The sequence below is a fragment of the Drosophila guanche genome, unplaced genomic scaffold (assembly GCF_900245975.1).
Source record: "Drosophila guanche unplaced genomic scaffold, DGUA_6, whole genome shotgun sequence".
NCBI classification, from domain to species: Eukaryota; Metazoa; Arthropoda; class Insecta; order Diptera; family Drosophilidae; genus Drosophila; species Drosophila guanche.
In genome coordinates, this window is record NW_022995750.1 from 3,940,890 (window position 1) to 3,959,161 (window position 18,272).

An 18,272-nucleotide genomic window follows, 5' to 3' on the forward strand; every position below is an offset into this window, starting at 1 on the left:
GACTGGGAGCATGTCCTCCACATGTTTTGAGGCTGAGACTGAGTGAGATTCTCACTGCCATAATGAATATAGATGCGAGTCGTGGGCGTGGCTAATCGCCCGCACACACAGCTAATCAAACTCAAATAAAAAACCAAAGACGGGGAAAATTACGCGAAATGCCAATGTAATAAACATGTCCAACAACAGCACACAGTCACAGATTGTTTCTATTGTTCAGTTTGGAATGCCTATGCCTCCTCAATCATTCCGGCAACATTGCGGTTTTATTAGCCAGAGACAGAGTCACAGCGAGAGCCACAGTCGAGTGCCTGGAGGCCTGATGACACTGCCACTTTCCTTGGGCCGGTCATAACAATAAATTCTACGAGTATAGCCACAGCCTCTAGTTCCTCCTACTCCAAAAAAACATTTCAAATTGTTTCTTGTTAATTAAATTAAATATTCACTTGGCTTTGCCTCCCCCACCACGTTTTGTAATTAGATTGAATCTATAATTTTTATGGCTAATCGCCTTAGAGCTTTTGCCTCCTTTCTGGCTTCAGATGCGTCCGCCGCGCAATGAATTTTGAATTTGCGGCCAGGACATTCGCGGAATCCTTGGCGACAGCCAACCAAAATGTATTTTCTGTGCAAATTAAATGAGCTTTCGCTGAGGAATAGTTTTGTCTTTCATTAACTAAGGGAAACAGTGGACAGAAAGAGTACAGAATGAGAATCAAAAATCATCTTAAAATATTTATTATATTCTATATTCAATCAGTTAATTAAACAAATATTTACCTAAAGTCTGCAAGGATTTCTAAATTTTCCCTAATTTATAAAAAAAAAATGAAAATTCCATCAACCCAAAAAGGTTATTTCCAGATCTCTATCTATCTCTACCCCAAACACCCACACTCTCTTTTTATCCTCTCTCTCTCTATATATTTTTAGCCCGAATTTGAATATTTTTGGAAAGAAATTTGAATATGTTTGGCACGTTTAAACGTTATGACATTTCACAGACGTGTCAGTCCCTCAACGCCAGTCGCTATGGCCAACACCTGTCGTATAAACAAATCGTGCAAAAAGCATACAGAAAAAACTTTTCTATCCTATCCATTCCACATATGCCACTGGGGTGCCGTCCTGCCGTGTCCTATACCATCCAATGCTGTTCCAAAAAAGAAGAAAAATATATATATAGTGGCACAGCAGGCACAACAGCAGCGGCAGCAGGGAAGACCTCTACTTATTTTGTATTCCATGGAAGATTGTGAATGCGTGAAAAAAATCACTTCAAAATTTGAATGCCAATTGCTAAAAAGGGGCGAGCACTGTCCTGGGCCCCAAAAATGGAGCATACAATGGAAATTGTGTTGTGCCTTTTCACGAGTCATGGGGGTCGTGAGCCGTGAGGTTATTGCAAGCATCTGTTGCTGTTATTTTGGCTTGGAAAATACCCTTAACAGAGGTATGGCATATTAGGTGGAACAAAAGGGAAGAAAGAAAATATATTTGGTAATGAAAATTATGGAGTACTGAGAGCATCGGCTTGAAGGATTTATTCTGCATTTTTTTTGGTTAAAATATATTTTGTTTTGGAGAAAAGGGATACTCTTGTGATATGGGAACAAGGTGAGCCACACAGTTTGATGAGAGCTATATCCATCTTTGTTGGCATAGCACACTTTCCGTACTTCCACCCCCAGCTACCCGTATGAGTAGACCAATTTCATGGCTAATTCAGTCAACCCTTAACCCTCTCTCTTTTTCTGCCTGAATTCCATTCACCATCTGATGTGCAACATATGCAAGTGACCTCCCATAGGTATACGGGACTGGGGTTGGGGGTTCCCATTCGTATTTATGGCCCGATGGCTGGTATATTTTTCATCGGTCTAAAACCCATAATTAAATTACGTGAAATTCATTTATAACAATTACGTCGAAATGGCAATCTATGCTGATGATGCCGGCACAGTACACAGTCCCGGTCCTCTTTCTCTGCGACAAGGAACTGTGGAAATACTTTTGCCTAAGCAACAGCAACAAACGAATATTCGTGTGGCAGAAATAAAAAATGCTGTGCGTCATGTGAGCAATTTGGTGTCGTTGTCGTTTGTCCATTTGCCGGTGTGGCAGGCAGGCATGAAGGCAGGCAATGGGTGCCACAACCAGTTCACTCGGCTCCTGGCTCTCCACCTCTTTGCAGTTCTCTGTGTGTCTCGCTCCTTTGCAGTGCACTGCAATTATTTATTCCTGTGCATTTGGCTTCCCTCTTTCCGTTTCCTCTCCTTTTGCTTGCATGGCGCTTAAGCATGTCCATGTCCGGTTTTTGCTTGTGTCCCTGTGTGCGAGTGTGTTAGTCCCTGTGTCCGTATGGCTCCTAAATGCCTGGAACACACGACACAGACACATATCCGTCCGCCACCCATATGCCTCCTCACTCCTTCTTTAGAGGAAAAGGCGGATCCAAAGCAAGGTAATGTCCCCGCAACATGCACTTCAACACTGAGGGAAAAGTAAGGGGAAAAGGTGTATTGCTGTTTCTCTGAAGGATCAATGGTTTGTATATAGGATAGGGTGATCAGAATGGAGTACAATTTTCCATTATGTTGAATTATCTTCATGGAAAAATACAGATCGGAGCTGTAATATCTCTATCATGTCTATACAAATCAAATACATTTTCTTTAGTGCATGAAATATAGAGGGAAGCAGAGAGTGGAGTGCTCATGGAGAACTGCTAGCAGAGACGGAGTCGTGGCAGCAGAAGACTGAAAGTATGGGGACTTGAAAGAGGTTAACTGATGGAGACCCGCAGTGGTCGTGGGTAAGAGTTGGAGTTTGCTGTGCAGATCCAAAGAGAAGTTGGAGTGGGGCGCCTTTGGAGCTTCAGTTTTGCGCTCAGATTGCGGCTCTACTATTATTAGATGCCATTATGTTTTATAGTCTATAATTGATCCTTTGAGCCAAGCAACGCTCATGCACTTCATGTGGTATGCATTTCTTTATCTTACAAATTATATGAGATTAAATGAAAAGTAATGCGAATGTGTGTGTGAGCACGAGTGCCAGTCTTCAGCCGTAATCATGGCAAATGACGGGCAAAAATACGCTCAAGTTGCGGTTTAATGTGATGTGGTATTAGATTTAAGTAAATATTTGATTCAAGTTAGGAAAGTGAGAGAAAGGGAAGGAGCTGCCGAGAGGATAGTGTAAATCTCCGCTAAAAATCCCGTCAAAGACCAACTTATTCTTGAGAGCTCCAACATTTATTTAGTCTTTTTACAACCACATAATAACCAGCTCTTAAATAGTCGTCTCTAAGTCATCGATACTATCGATAATACATGCACTGCTTCCTTCAATAAACAGTGGGGACCATAGCCAGGGGCAACCAACAAACACATTCGGGGTAAATAATCCACATTTTTGTGTGTTGGTTGCCCTGCGATACGTTTGCCCAGCTGTACGGACCACAAAATAAACAAAAGACCGACAAAGGCCACAAATCAACACACAAATATTGACTCAAATCCTTTGCTCATTGAACATTAATAACCGGGGAAATATGTTTTCATTGCTGCACCCGCAAACGGATGAAAGTTTTCTGGATACGAAATCAACAGTTGAGGATGTCATCAGATTGCTACAGAGTCTACAAAAGCCAATGGAGTAAGTGCTGCAACAGTTTATACCTATAATTCAATTCCAAAACCTTTCCATTTAGGGCAGGAGAAGAGGAGGAAGAAACTGTTGAAGTGGATCTGACGGGGGAAAGTGTCACAGAGGACAATTTTATGGTCACCGAGCGGCAGAAGCCTTTGAGGAAGGTGCCCATTCCCTTGAAGACTATATTAAAGTCGAAGAAAAAGAAAGCAGATCCCACAGATGTCAATAAAGATCGCTTCACATTCATGAGGCAGGTGGACGTGGATCATGATGAGTGTTCCAAGGCGCGACTGGAACGTGAGCGAGTGGCACAAAACTTTCGAAAGTAAGTGCAGCCATACAGAATACTGTACCCCAGGATATGTATCTCCCATCTAACCCCTAGATTGGGCAACTCTGAGTATCGACAGGGAAACTACACGACTGCCATGCGGATGTACACAGAGGCCATGGAAAACATCAAGGACAGCCACATTCTCTACATAAATCGGGCACTTTGTTTCATCAAGTATGATAAAATAGCTTCAAATAATAGTTGGATCGCTTTCCTTATAAACATTCTTCTCTCTATCATCTGTAGAGCTGGCAGATTCAAGCGGGCCATTGTCGATTGTGATTTCGTTTTGAACAAATTGGATGAGAAGAATTTGAGGGCGTGGCTGTATCGGGCCATGGCCTACAAGGGGCTCAACGATGAGGCCAATTTTGAGAATTGTGTGAGATATGCCCGCAAATTTAACTCCAAGCAAATGGAGTTTATTGATGGATTCCTGGAAAAGTTGAAATGAAATTTTTTGGACTTAAATAAATTATGGAAGTAAAGGAGCAATGGTTCAGAGATACTTAAATCTTTTCCCTCATCCATTTGCTGTATTTTTCCCTTAAATTTTAACTCATTGCTAAGTTTATTTTAAACTTTAGGGCAGGCCTATGCCCATTCCCCTTTCTATGCATTGCGCAACCCCTTGGAATATTTCAAGTTTTGTTTACATATGACAGCAGGAATTTCATGTTTGGTGGCTCAACTCTTTCGTTTCGATTCGATTCCATTCCAATGCCATTCAATCGAAGTCAGACGACAGCGACGACGACGACGACACACATCCTCTGGCACCCCCTCCTACCCCTTCTGGGTTGCCACACTGTTTCCTACCCTTCTCTGGATGAGGAGGGCAAACAATTCGATGGCGGTAATCAATCTTCCTTCACTCTCTGCCAGCTGACAGCTCCGTGGTGTAGAGTCAAATTGCGATCTTTGTTTGTGCCCCCGAGAACGGGATGGGTTACGGCCATGGCCAGGACGGAACAGTAGCAGCAGCAGCAGCAGACCGTAGAGCGGAGACCTGACACTCCAGCAATGGCATTGGTTGGGGATGGTTGGGTGGGTGCTCCATTTATGCGTGTCAAAGTTTGCGTGGCATAGGCAGAGGGCGACAGATTGAAGCCCCAGGCAGGCGACACAAATGTTGTACTTGTCACGGTTGTTGCGGTAGTTGCATCTTGTACTTGGCAGCTTCAGGAGGGGATGAGGGTGGTGCTAGGGGGTGCTGCCCTCCCCCCGACCACACAAATGAGTCGTTACCCGCCTGAGTCGGCACAAAGTTCAGAGCTCTTATCCCACTCATTAATCCTTTCCATTTAACTCAATTATCTGATATTTGCGGCACCAGTTTTATTGCAAGTGAACAATAGGATACGGTTAAATACATATAAACATATAGGGCCCATCAATCAATTGTTTATGGACATATTTTTCAGCAATTCATGGCAATGTTCTTGATTATAATTCAGTTTTGTTTTTCTGTTGGTCAATCGAGTGAAAATAAATCAATTAGAAATACATTAAGGCACCAAAGCTGATCCTGATAAGATCTATAAATATTCGGATGTGGTTTTTGTGATGTTTTCAATCAACTTTACTGATAAAGTATGTACCAAAAAAAGAAACAATGACTATTTTTGTAGGCAGTGCACAGTTCTATTTTTTTATGCACACAACTTTATTCATTTATGTGCAAAAATATTGTCTCTTCAGGGGCACAACTTTATCGATAATGAAATTCGACTAAGTTTTTATTATTGGCATAATCAAAATAACTAATAAAACGACACGACTCTGACGACAGCTGACGATGAAATATTGTTCACAAAACATGGCCAAATCTAATATGATCTGCGGAACGGAACACTCCCCTCTTCCTCTCTCTCTCTCATATGTGACACACACAACATCCGAGGGCAGCATCCAGAAGGAAAAGCCAAAGAAAATTTCAATATGCTGGAAATTACTTTATGATGTGATGACACCAATTTATCTAAGAGAACGACAGAGAGATGAAGAGTGCGCGAGAGAGGATGAGGATGGGGATGGGCATAAGATGTTCTTGTCCACCAAAATGTTGTGACCAAATGGCTGCCATTTGGCTTCATTTTTTAAACCAGCTGAAAGGAAACTGAGGTTATCCATTTGGCCAAGAAGATTTGTTAGCTTAGGTGCCTGTCAATCCATTCTTGGCGCAGGCTTTATACAAACAAATATAAATATATATAAATATTTATGCACTACTTTGGTAACAAAGAAAGTTTTAATTAAAAATATCTTAAAAGTCTATTAAATTCTGTATGAAATCAAAGTCCACCTCCAAGGACTCTCCTGAGGAGGAACTATTCGTATCCCAGCACAAGTTTTGGCCCATTAAATTAGGTTGGAAGTAAGGATTGCTGCTGGGCATATGTAGATCTTGAGGAAGTTCAAAAGGTGGCTCAGGCGCAAACCAATTGTGGGGCCAATTTTGGTTAACTTCCATTTGGTTGTGGGGAATCTCTGCAAACGGCAAGGGTGCTGGACAGAACTCCTGGAGGTAATCATACGCCTGATAGGGAGGTGTTATGTCACCTTGTTGCAGGGGCACATCAGCAGGAGGTAGAGGCACATCAGTAGTATGTAGAAATACTTCCTCTTGTGGTACTACCGTAGCCTGTTGTTGTGGCATATTCTCTACATATTGCAATAGAACTTCCACAATTTTTTCGTGCTCCAGGAGGTCGTCACTTAGTGGCATGTCGCACAATTTTGTGGGGGTAAGAACTCCCTTGGACACCTGCTTATTGGCCAGCTTCTTGCTCTTCATGCGACGATTCTGGAACCAGATCTTCACCTGTCTTTCGGTCAGATTCAGTCGCTGGGAAATCTCAATGCGTCGTGTACGTGACATGTATTTGTTCAAATGGAACTCTCGCTCCAATTCAAGCAGCTGATGGCTGGTGAAGGCCGTGCGGGATCTCTTGCACTTCTCCATGGACTTCGTTGCAGCTAAGGGCACGGCTTCCATGTTCAACGGTTCACTGGGAAACATCTAGAAGTTTATATAAATTTATAGATTGATTTCAATGAATTGCTTTAAATGTTTCACTGAAAAACTTACCAGAAAATCACAGACAGTTGATGAGTTGTCAACAAAATAGTTTGTATTATTTGGGGAGAACATTTTCTTTCGCTTGTCTGTTGCTTGTGTTCGGTGACAGTTTGGTTTTTTAACTAGATGCAGAGAAGTTGTCTCATTTGCTTTTATACCAAATACCTCAGGTACAACGCCCACACACTGCACCGCGAATCGGATCGGTTATGTCCTTTCCCTACCTGTAGGACGAGCACCGACGCCAGGGACTTTTGGGCAGCCGGCTGGTCTGCACTCTCTCTCCCTATCAGGGCCGACAACTCGATGTCGCGACTATCGGAATCAGAGTCTCCTCAGTTAGCGACACTTTCCACGATGGCGTGAGTCCTGATTGCGTCGTTTGTGTCTAATGATGGATAGCAAAGTCTCGAATCCAATGGAAGTTTGTGAGGACTTTTAAAAGGCAGTGACTCCAAATAGAGAGTGGAGTTTTAAAGGATTTTCCAAGGGGTTGTTCATACATTCAAAATACCTACATGTGTGACTATTTAAATGTATTCAAATCCCTTTTCTAAATAATTATACCATCCATTAAGGCACCACTCAATTCTTATCAGAAATTCGCACTTTTAAAAGGACTTTTCGAAACCTCCCCTCAAAGTACAGCAAAACTTTTGCCATCAGGCCCATGTCCAAACCCCAATTCCTCTTATCAGGTAGCCATCCATCATGAACGAGAAAGTTTTCGGTTTTCCCCGGGGTTTTCCATGCGAGTTATGAATATCTGAGGGTACGGCTACCTGTTTAGCATAAGAACGCGATCCGAAAACACTGATCCTCTGGCCATAAAACGTGTGTGTCACTTCAGGCTAATCCAATCACCCGCTATAAAAACATCTTTAGGGGCCCATCCCATCGGGACATGTGCTACGTGCTGCTGGCCGTAGACTTACGTGAGTTCAGGCTTATGCAAAATCCAAGACGAGTTCTAGTCCTGCAACAAGTAGTCCAATCTACAGTAGAACAGCATGAGTGATCAGGTGATCATGGACAAGTAGTCCAATCTACAGTAGAATCGCATGAGTGATCAGGTGATCATGGTGGAAGTCCTTGTACCGATCCTTAGCCAATGATCAGTGTGAAAGTTTCGTTGAAGGATGCAGGAATCTTAGATCTTTAATGCCGCATCTTGGTTGGAACACTGAAGAACTTTTGCGAAAGGTAATTTCGGTTGCCACTTTAGATTTACGTAGAGTTTCGTGTTGGTTAAATGACACATTTAGCAAAAATATCTTTAATTTTCACAGCTATTTCTTGTTCAAATGAATTTCCCATATGCTGAATAGGAAGCACCCAAAGAACCATTTATGCTTTCACTTTTATTACGCCCAAAGACCCATCAAAAAGATTGTCCATAAGTGGCGCACATAATATGGAATATAAATCACCAAAAATGCATATCCATTTGGGCCCCAATAAGTAAAAGCTGCCTCCCACTCATGTAATATTATGTGTAATAATGTTATTTACACCTGTAATGACATACAATACACATTAATATCTACACATAATTACAAATATTTTACAGTGGGGTAATGTCTTCTCCACTCTCCACTGGAATGCACTAAAAACAGAGCGTGAAAAAGACCGAGAGACGGACGAGCGCGAAAAAAGCAAAATAAAATCGAGAAAACAAGCGACGAAAAACAGTGAAAAGCGAAAGATTGACAACATGATGGTTAGACAAGAGAAGAAGCGCTGCCCAAAACAAAAAGAGCGATGAGCAAAGCGAAATGTCAAAAATACCCAAAAGCCAACAAAAACCGACAGAGCCAAAGCAAGAGAGAGGGGGAACGAGGGAGAGAGGCGGTCTCTGGCTGCTGCTGTGCTTTTGCTGCGCTTTCTGCTGCCCGATGCATCTTTTACCGCTGCTTTGGCTGTCACTGTCGCCGCCTCTGCTGCACCTCTGCTTTATCCCCTGTTTCTTCTGCCACTTGTTTATGCCCTTCTTCTTCTACTGCTGTCGTTGCTGCTGCTGCTGCTGCCGCTGCAGAATGTGTAAATAACAAAAACGAAATAAATTCCGTCACAAGCAACACGTTCAAACTAAATAAAAAAGCAAAAACGCTCACAACCAGCCACGAAAGAAAAAAAAACGCTCAAGAGCAGGCACAAAAGATACAAAGATACAAATATATAGCAGTCGACCAATCAGCGACTTGCAGGCCTTCCATGTGTGTGTTTGTATGTACGTGCAGCGAACTCCACCCCCGGCGGAGAAGAGCGCATGCGCAAGTCCTGAGACTTGGAAATTGCCCCCGAAGCACACTCAAGTGCTGGTTGTTTCAGTGCGTTCGGTGTTATTGGATGGGTTGGTTGCTTGCTTGGTTGGCTGCTGCTCTCTCAAAGCTCTCGGGCCCCACGCGCACGAAGCAAGCCCCAAGACTCGCCAGTCGTTGGTTCCCGTTCACTCGGTCGGTCTCGTTTCGCTCCCACTCGAAGGGTCTTCAAAGTCGCGACGGAGACTCGGAAAATCGAATATTTATAACTATTATAGAAACAATTTAAACAACAATCGTTATCAAATAGTTGGCTAACATTAACTAGAACAAAATCTTATCGGAGCCGCATCTTGGCCACCATTGGAAGCAACCCCACCTGAAACAGCAACAAAAACAACAACAACGATATCGAAAAACCGGTTGCTGCGCACCTACCCAAAGCCAGACAGAGACAGCTAGTGTGTGCGTATTTGAGTGAGAAAAGTGTCTCCACAAGTGTATGCGAGTGTGAGTGAGTGAGTGTCACTGTGTGGCCATTGACGATCGAGGCGACGACTCTCTCGCCAAGTAAAAAAAACTCTTTACAGAGTGGGAAAACCAACAACTTCCACATACGCATACGCACCGTGGGGCTGATTGCTGCTGCTGTACTTTAACTGTGTGTTTTGGCCTTTTCGCGTCGCCATGGCCGACGCCATCGTCACCAGCAGCAGAGGTGTGTGCAACCGAAAGCGATACTAAACCCAAAACTGTCGTCGGTGGCAGCAGCACTTGGCGCTGCAGCGCTTGAGTACACAACCAACGGTCGGCCATACAATATTCCGGTGCTCCTAATTTCCCTTGCCTTACCTTACCCTCTCCTACGCGTTCTCGTTCTCGTCGCGGTTGTCGCCTCCATTTCGGACTCCACAGATAAGCCATAGAACCCGCCGCATGGGGGTCTATTGCAAAAAGAAGAAGTTCTACTACCAAAAACCCGCATTGCGAAAGTTTTGCATAACAAACAAGTTAAACTAATCAAATTGTGGTGGAAAATGTAAAGAAAAGTGAAGTGAAACGCCTCTAGTGAAAAGCAAAATAGAAAAACCTTTTAGAACAGAACATTAAATGTGGATTGGAGTCAACATATAAAGATCTTAACGAAATGGTAGGTGATATTTAAATCATTATTCAATTTAAATCAATAATAATAACAGTTTGTTCTGAAAAATAAGAACGAATAAAGTGAAGATATCTCTGAGAAAACATTGTGTTCTTTTATTTCAAAATATCTTCAAATTATAGTAAGATCTGATTGGTTCTGTTGATTTCGGGCTATTTCTTACGGACTTACAGTGTGACAGAATATTCTGCAGCACACCAAGGAAATGTCAAAGGTTCATAAATAGTTATCCTTCACAGTCGTAAAAGGATCAGTTTTTTGATAGAACAAATTGTGACTACTTCCGTCGGCTTTTTGACACTCAGATTTTACCCATTTAAATAACTTTTCTGTTTGGATATTTTGATTAGAAATGATTCTAATCAAAATATATAACTTGGAGTATTTCTTTATAATGTTTTGACAAAGTAAAGTATAGTTAGAACGATAGATTTATATTCAGAAAATGTTGCTTTTCTTTCTTACCACACAGCTTTTGTTCATTAAACTATTTAGATTGTTTAGATCGTCTTTTCCATTAGCTCTTAACACTAACCCACATTCATATTTTCTTTTATTGCAGATTTCTAAGCAGATGAATACTTAAGACTCTTCCAAACCCAAAATAGATACGAGAAAAGAAACTGAATTAGAAAAGACAAAAAATTAAAAGCCATGCAAGAGGTCTGCAGTACCCTGGACACAACCCCAATGGGGACGCAGATCAAATCGGAGTCACCACTTAATCCGCTGCAGGTGCAGACGGGTGGACAAACCGCACTCCCCGTGGGTGGTGTTGGCTGTGGTGTTGGTGGTGCAGCTTCTGTTGGTGGTCTGGTGGGTCAGGGCACGCAGCAGGGTGCTCCCGCCGTGCCGGCGGTGATGCTGGTCAATAAGATGGCCTCGAACTGTGATAAACGGGCCGCGGACACGGCCTACTGGATGGCAGCTTCAGAAGGTGGCTTCATCAATTCGCAGCCCTCGATGGCAGAGTTTCTCAACCACCTGAGCCCGGAGAGTCCCAAGATGGGAACACCTGTTGGCGTTGGCGGTGGCGTCGGCGGCGGTGGTGTCAATGTGAATGTGAATGTCGGCGTCGGATATCCGGTGGGTGTGGGACCAATGCCACAGACACCGGATGGCATGGACTCGGTGCCGGAGTATCCCTGGATGAAGGAGAAGAAGACATCGCGGAAGAGCAGCAACAATAATAATCAGGGTGAGTCCACGATCAGCGGAACGGGAGAGTGAAATGCGAAACTCTCATTAATCAAGAAATCAATGCAATTTACCTTGCAACACGATGAGTAGGAGACGCAGCATGGCGGCGCCTTCTCTAGAACATGGCACCCATACCACCATACCCTTTCCTTTTATTTCCTTTCCTTTCCTTCTTACGTCTGCCACTCGATCAGAGACACACACGCACTCGCTCGTCTCGTCTCGAGGCACGGCTCCTTTGATGGACAGCTTCGGAATGATGTGCCGGCAAAGATCTGTTATTTGCGATCATTTGTAACAATTTTCGAGGGGCAGACTTGAGAGCGACCAGACCAGACCAGTCCTCGGACTGGACCGGAGCAGAGGCCAGAGATCGCTCTGGAAATGCTTCATTTATTTCCCTTCGAATGTGTCGATTTCATTTGCGCAAGAAATATACGAGTATACTCGAGTAAGAAAAAAATAAGAAAAGATCGAGGCAGCCGCATTTAAAATAAATGAGGTATCAAGGTTGTCCGACCATACGTTTTCCTGTCCATGTTGAATGCCACTCCACACTCCCCTTTTCCTCTTGCTCTCTCTCACTGAGAGCGATTGCAACCTGTTATTTAGGTTCATTTGTCAAAATATTTTTTCCTGTCCCCCTTTTTTCTGCTGCCTTCAATCAAGGGGGGGGGGGGGGTATGAAAGGCAGCAGCACCGGTTGGCATGTTGCAACTTGCAATTGCAAGCCAGGCAGGGCCTGGGGATAGGTGTAGCGTATACAATGTTTCGCGGCTGCTGCTGCTGCATGCACCATTTTAAAGCTTTGCCTCCCATTCGCCATTCTCCCAATTCCCCCATTTACTTCGCCCAGGGAGGGAGAGAGTTTCAATTAATCATTTTTATCGGATGGACAGAAGGCGAGCAGCAGCGGAAATTTAAATGTGTGAGAAGCGGTGGAGAACAGAGCGTAAAGAAAGGAAGAAGCTTGGCAACTGCTTTAGATTTCTTTCCAGCTAAGCTTAGAACTTGGCAGCGAATTTAGCAAGCAGGGGAGGTGGGACGATCTGTCTTACTCCATCACTCCTTCACGCAGTTAAAGCTCTGTAGCTGCTTTACCTTTCCTTCTGATAAGCTTTGACTGTGAAAATAAACCAGCAAGAAGAACAGGCCAAGCTTTGATGATCTCTCTTTCTCCTTCTATCACAGCTTTGCTTTGGCTATGAGTTTGTTGAGAACGCGCCGGGAAATAAGAAAGAGAGCTCACCCACGAGATTTCTAAGCTTTCTGTTCTCCGCTCTCTGCTCTCGTTTTCTCCTCTCTGTTTAAGCTAATAAAAGTACTGCATCCTCTATCGTTCCTAAAGGAAGATCCTCTGCCTGGTCAGCGTATTCCTAATCTACGCGTCTACTTACTGCTTTTCTGCAGCGTTAACAAATGCAAATCTCCGTGAGATTGTTTGCCCCTGCTCTGACTTAAACTAATAGAATGCCAATTAATATTGACCACACACTCATACCACTCGCTCTGTGCGCCACCATCATGTTGACAAATGAGTTACACTAATCCCCTGAAAGGTGTCTAGGAACACAGTAGTAGTTGAGAGTCCTAGAGTGTGTTTAACCTCAGAATCCAAACACGTGGCTACCGCAGTGCAGAATGTGTCCAGCCAAGCAAAAGGCAACATGCACGAAATATTCCCCAGAGAGGGGGAAAGAAAATCTTCCCTTTTGGTTTTCTGGTCTCGCTCTCTGGTTCCCCGGGTGAAAGTGAGCCAATAAATAGCCGTGAAGCATTCCGAAGCGCCCGACACTGAATCCCGTTGAAGGGTCAATACATCTTTTCACTGCCACACACTCTGTGGTAAGGGACTCACTCGGCTGATGGAGGGGGTGAGGCGAGGACGACATGCTGAGCGATATGGATTACAAATGATGTTGTAAATGTCTGCCCATACCAGGAGGAGATGGAGATGGAGGGAGAGAGAGAGCACACCGCTGTGTTCTGTTGAGTGTGTGTTCTGGCTGCTTTGTGGAGTGTTTGTTGAACAGTTTAATTTGTTAATGTTGTCAAATTAATTCCATGTCAAACAGTAAACGATCTAAACGAGACCCTAGAGGAAAATCTTTAGAGGTAAGCGCACAGTGAAATGGCTTTTGATTGAACCAAAAAGATCAAAGCTTTAAGAAAAGGAGTTAAATAACCTTCCTTTCTACCTTTAAAACATCTACCATCTAACATGATACCAAATCAACAGTTGAATTAAACCTTAAACTGCCACTCCTCCAATAAGCCTATGCCAATCCCCCACATAAAATGCCCTTTGCCGCCTGGAATAACAATTTGTATCCATGTTCCTGCTTCCTCCTAGCGGGAGCACACTCATTGTTTGCCACAAATTGTTTACAACGCATCCTGAATTTTAATGCGTGCCGCGTAGAGCCCCTCAGAGGATGAGTTCCATTCCTTGTGGAGTAGAATGATGATTGTGCCACCAAAATTGTGCCTGTACGCGCACTCGAATGAGTGGAAACAATAAAATTTGTGGCAAGTGTTAATTAGGCGTAATGAACCGCAAGCAAAAGTTTGTAATTGTCGTGCAACATGTTCAAGTTTTCAGCGTCAAGTATCTGCGAGATACTTCATCTCTTCTGTGGAAAGGAGAGAGTGAGAGATATGCAAGAATTTCTGCGTGGGGAGTGGGGAAACCAATAAAAAACATTTTTTTCGGAGCGGCGGCTATTGAAAGGCGGCAATCCATTGGCAGCGCCATCTGTATCATCCACTCCACACCCACTCCTCCACTCCACTCCCCTCCACTCCACTCCACCCATCGACCATATGTTGCGCCAGGACCAAAAGCAGTTCATCCTGACTCCTGGCTGAGGTTTTCTGTGTCCATGGGCTGAGGGGTTCATTCGGGATATAAAAAATGCGTGCGGCACGACTGGAAACTTACCCCCCGAGGATTACGATTATAACAATCCATTTATCATAATATTTATGTTGATGTGTTGTGCTTTTTCTCAATGAAGGTCTCGCCTCTCACTCACTCTCGCTCTCAGCGTAGCGGCGCGGTGCCTTTTATTAATTTTATTTATGATGAGTCATTTGCACATTTATAATTTTAACCTTTACACTCGAATTCATTCGCAAACCGAAACCCGTGCGAGTGTGAATTCCAAGGGGAGTCCATTTCAATTCCAGATATGCAGATCGCGAAAAAAACTTAACAGATTCCCATATCAAAATTGTGTTTCTGAGGCAGTGGGGGTGGCCGTGAAGGGTTGCTGAAAGATTTATTTAGTTATTGATTCAGAATAATTGTGTGTTTGACATAAATAGACTTTTGATGGTGCATATTGAAGGGAAGGTCTGTCTAATATCGAGTAAATTAAGGGAAATGATTTATGTCGCTACGAAATTTTAAGCAACCATTTAGCGACGATCGTTAGTCGATTATTGAGGGAGATTCTCAATTTGATTCTTTATCGATTGACTGTAGTTACCTTAGATCTATAAAAAATAGAGCAATTAGTATGAAAATCGTATAAAACTAATTTAAATAGCAAGCAAAACTTAAATTAATAATTATTTTTGATTAACAGCATTTGTATGACAATTTGAAGCTTCTAAATTGATGAAATGTCGAAAGTTTGCGATAAAAAAAAAAGATTATTTCATATACAAAATGCTCGCAATTGTTATGTATACTGTTATGTATAATACACCACCAAAACAGAGCTAATCCGAGTGCAACCTTTCAAAATATATGCCACAAACCCCTTTCGTAGCTCCTTCACAAGCCTCATTTAGATCCATTAAACCACAAAGGTCCCAGTAGATAAGTGCCTCCCGCCTTCTCCTGTGCGAAAGGTAAATCCGACTCCATTGAACTTGAAATTCATGTCGCCGAGCATTAAATTAATTGAGGCTCGTCAAATAATTTTTGGTGAACTAATTACGCGTCAAACGATGAAAAATTTCCATGTCCTGCGTCTCAGGATTTCTATCTCTCACCTCAGTTGGGGAGCTGAGCCGTTCGCATTTTTCGGGGTTGCCTTCAATTAATTGTTACGACTTTATTATGGAGATAAGTGCACAGCGTCTTGGCCGGAGACAACAAAAGGGTTCTAATTGGCAGACCGCAGGATTCAGCCAGGATAATGCCGGGCAGACGTTTACGCCCCAAAGGGTTTTTCCATATTTTTCTTTTGCTTTTTTCCTCTGCTTTTTCCTTGGGTTTTCCTTTCGGTTTGCCCCTCTGCAGCGTGACGGTGGAAAAAAGAATCTGTTACAATTAGTTAAGCTCGAAGGCCGGCGGCTGGCCCAAAGTAAATTTTAAGATTATTATTTTTTAAGCAATTTTTTTCGCTGGCTTTTTCTATTATCTACAAACTGATTTGTCATTATTTTTTAAAGCGCAAAGAGGGCGAAATTTATCAGGGAATTATAAACATTAATGTAGCAAGGGAGCTGGCACTTGCCAGCAACTGCTGCGGATAGGAAAAACTGAAAAATGAGAAGAATTTCCAACTGAAATACAAACCTTAACAACCAATCTTACGTGAGCCATCATCTCTCTCCATTTTTCCTTTAATTTCCATCTAAAATTGGTAATTTGGTTGCCATTATGCTGGCAAAAGTTTGACTAACGTCAACCAATATCGATTTAATTTTATTTCCCACTCATTTAGCTAAAAGCATTTCACTGAAAAATGAAAATATTTGCTCACGGTTAAATTAAAAAAACTCGGAAAACTCACCAACAAAAACAAGAAAGGAAATGCCAGTTGGGAAGGGAGAAAAGTGTAAGAGAGAAAAGCATTTTATGAAATAAATGCACTGACACTCTGGCCTCGCCTTTGCCTTTTGGTAAAATTTGAATACATTATGAGGAGAGCGAGAGAGAGAGAGAGAGGGGATGGATATGGAGTCCCTGCAAATAAACTGCTGGAGAACTGCTGCCCCCAGCCCCTGCTCTGGACCTGCCACACCCCCAAAAGAAACCACCAGAACGACGGACGGACGGGCATGACAATGACACAAAAGCCGCGCACTTAATCGCCGTGGATCACATTCCGTAAAAACCGCGACGATAAAAATTTTTTACGCTCCATTCTCTGTGTACTTAGTGAAATGGAAGGGACATTGCCAGGACTCCCACTCCTAGTCCTTGTTCCCGGAGAAAGCCCCCCGCATGGCGGTTGACCCGCCTGTCCGCAAATTTCACTAAAGAAGATATCTCTCTGTCCAGTTTTTTCTCTTCCCTGAAAAGAAAATCAAATCTGAAATTATTTTCAATTTGTACGCGATTTATTTTTATGTCTTTTTTTTCTTCCGAGGCGAAACGAGACCAGGGAGAGAGCCTCAGCCTCATTGCAGATCCCAGTTTAAACGATTTGTAAACATCTGAATTGGATTTTTGGGCCATAAAAATTGCTTGTTAGCGACTTTATCACGCGGTGCTCTGTTGTTGGCCAAGTTGTTGGCATTAGTGAATATCATGGGTAGTGGGGGAAGTACTCGTACACCTATATTTATTACCCGTACCCCCATTCCGATAGCCAGTTCCCGCTTCCTCCAACTCAACTGCAAAGTTAATCGCATTGCATTCCACTTCACTGACAATAGATGTGGCAGACAAAGGTGGCATGGCTGTGGTTGGTGGGAGTGCTACTGCACACTTTAACAACTATAATAAATTAATAAATTATCAAGTTTTTGCATAAAATACAGTTTTACTTATCAATGAGCGCTAGAGTAGTACAATAATTACGGTGAAGGCCAGTGCAAGGGTGTTGTCAAAGACAAATGAGTGTAGAAATTCTAAATAAACTTTGAAAAATTAATAGTAAGAATGTCAGAAGCCGTCATAAATTGACATACTGACTGGTGTTGTAAGTTTCATAATAAAACAGGAAATAAAGTGGGATCTGCAAAGGAAATATGCTTTTAAAAACGAGGCTTCCTTTGTTCCAGATGTAGGAGCAATGCTGCCCTACAGGATAAGCTCCATATCTAGGAAAATCCCATTACTCAAACTCAATATTGAAAGTCCCTAACATTCATTAGCGTTCTAGAATTAAACCCAAGATGAAATCCCACGAAATGGCTAGGCTTTCCCATAATTGTTCATTAATACTTTAATTAAGATATCCCAAAAAGAGATACATTTTACCTTCAAGTTATTTCCTGTTATCCCTCACATCACACCCCGAATACGCAAATACATAAATCGCAGCCCAGAAACATTAATTTATTATAAATATGTATATCATATCATTTGAAAACCTAGTTTAAATCTCTGATTAATGTAAAAACTCAGACAAAAGGTCTTCCCACAGGAGGCAGCCACAAGAACAACAGGCAATAAAGTGAAATATATTTAACGGCGTTTAAAAGAGCGTGAAAAGTCAACAAGGACACAAACACACACAACCACTCTATCTCACATATGATAACTTCGTAACCCCTGGATAACCCCCGGTTAACCCCTACAGGCGGTGTGTGTGTCTCTGATTTAAATAAAACTAATGTTTGTGTGGAAAATGGATTTTATGTGTGCTGTCATCGTCTCTCCCTCTC

The 18,272-nt window shown here is 42.7% G+C and overlaps 3 protein-coding genes across 4 annotated transcripts in view; 2 read left to right on the forward strand and 1 right to left on the reverse strand.

Annotated features, from left to right (window-relative positions):
• The first annotated feature begins 3,500 nt into the window (after positions 1-3,500).
• On the forward strand, positions 3,501-4,448 carry LOC117586348 (tetratricopeptide repeat protein 12). The gene is made up of 4 exons (XM_034276365.1): positions 3,501-3,663; positions 3,719-3,985; positions 4,046-4,168; positions 4,241-4,448. Exons 1-4 carry the CDS (start codon positions 3,560-3,562, stop codon positions 4,446-4,448), a joined length of 702 nt encoding a protein of 233 aa, XP_034132256.1. The 5' UTR covers positions 3,501-3,559.
• A 2,220-nt stretch (positions 4,449-6,668) lies between these two features.
• On the reverse strand, positions 6,669-7,181 carry LOC117586400 (protein zerknuellt 2; the record flags this gene model as incomplete). Its single annotated transcript, XM_034276432.1, has 2 exons — positions 7,086-7,181; positions 6,669-7,016 (listed from the first exon to the last, which is right to left on the reverse strand). Coding segments are annotated over exons 1-2 (411 nt in total), but the record flags the coding sequence as incomplete, so codon positions are not given.
• A 2,242-nt stretch (positions 7,182-9,423) lies between these two features.
• LOC117586380 (homeotic protein proboscipedia) overlaps positions 9,424-18,272 on the forward strand; it is a 33,402-nt gene continuing 24,553 nt past the window's right edge. For both annotated transcript variants that reach the window (XM_034276409.1, XM_034276410.1), the window contains exons 1-2: positions 9,424-10,487; positions 11,065-11,700. In XM_034276409.1, coding sequence (XP_034132300.1) covers positions 11,157-11,700 — 544 coding nt within the window. In that variant the 5' untranslated portion in view covers positions 9,424-10,487; positions 11,065-11,156. The remainder of the gene's footprint in view (positions 10,488-11,064; positions 11,701-18,272) is intronic.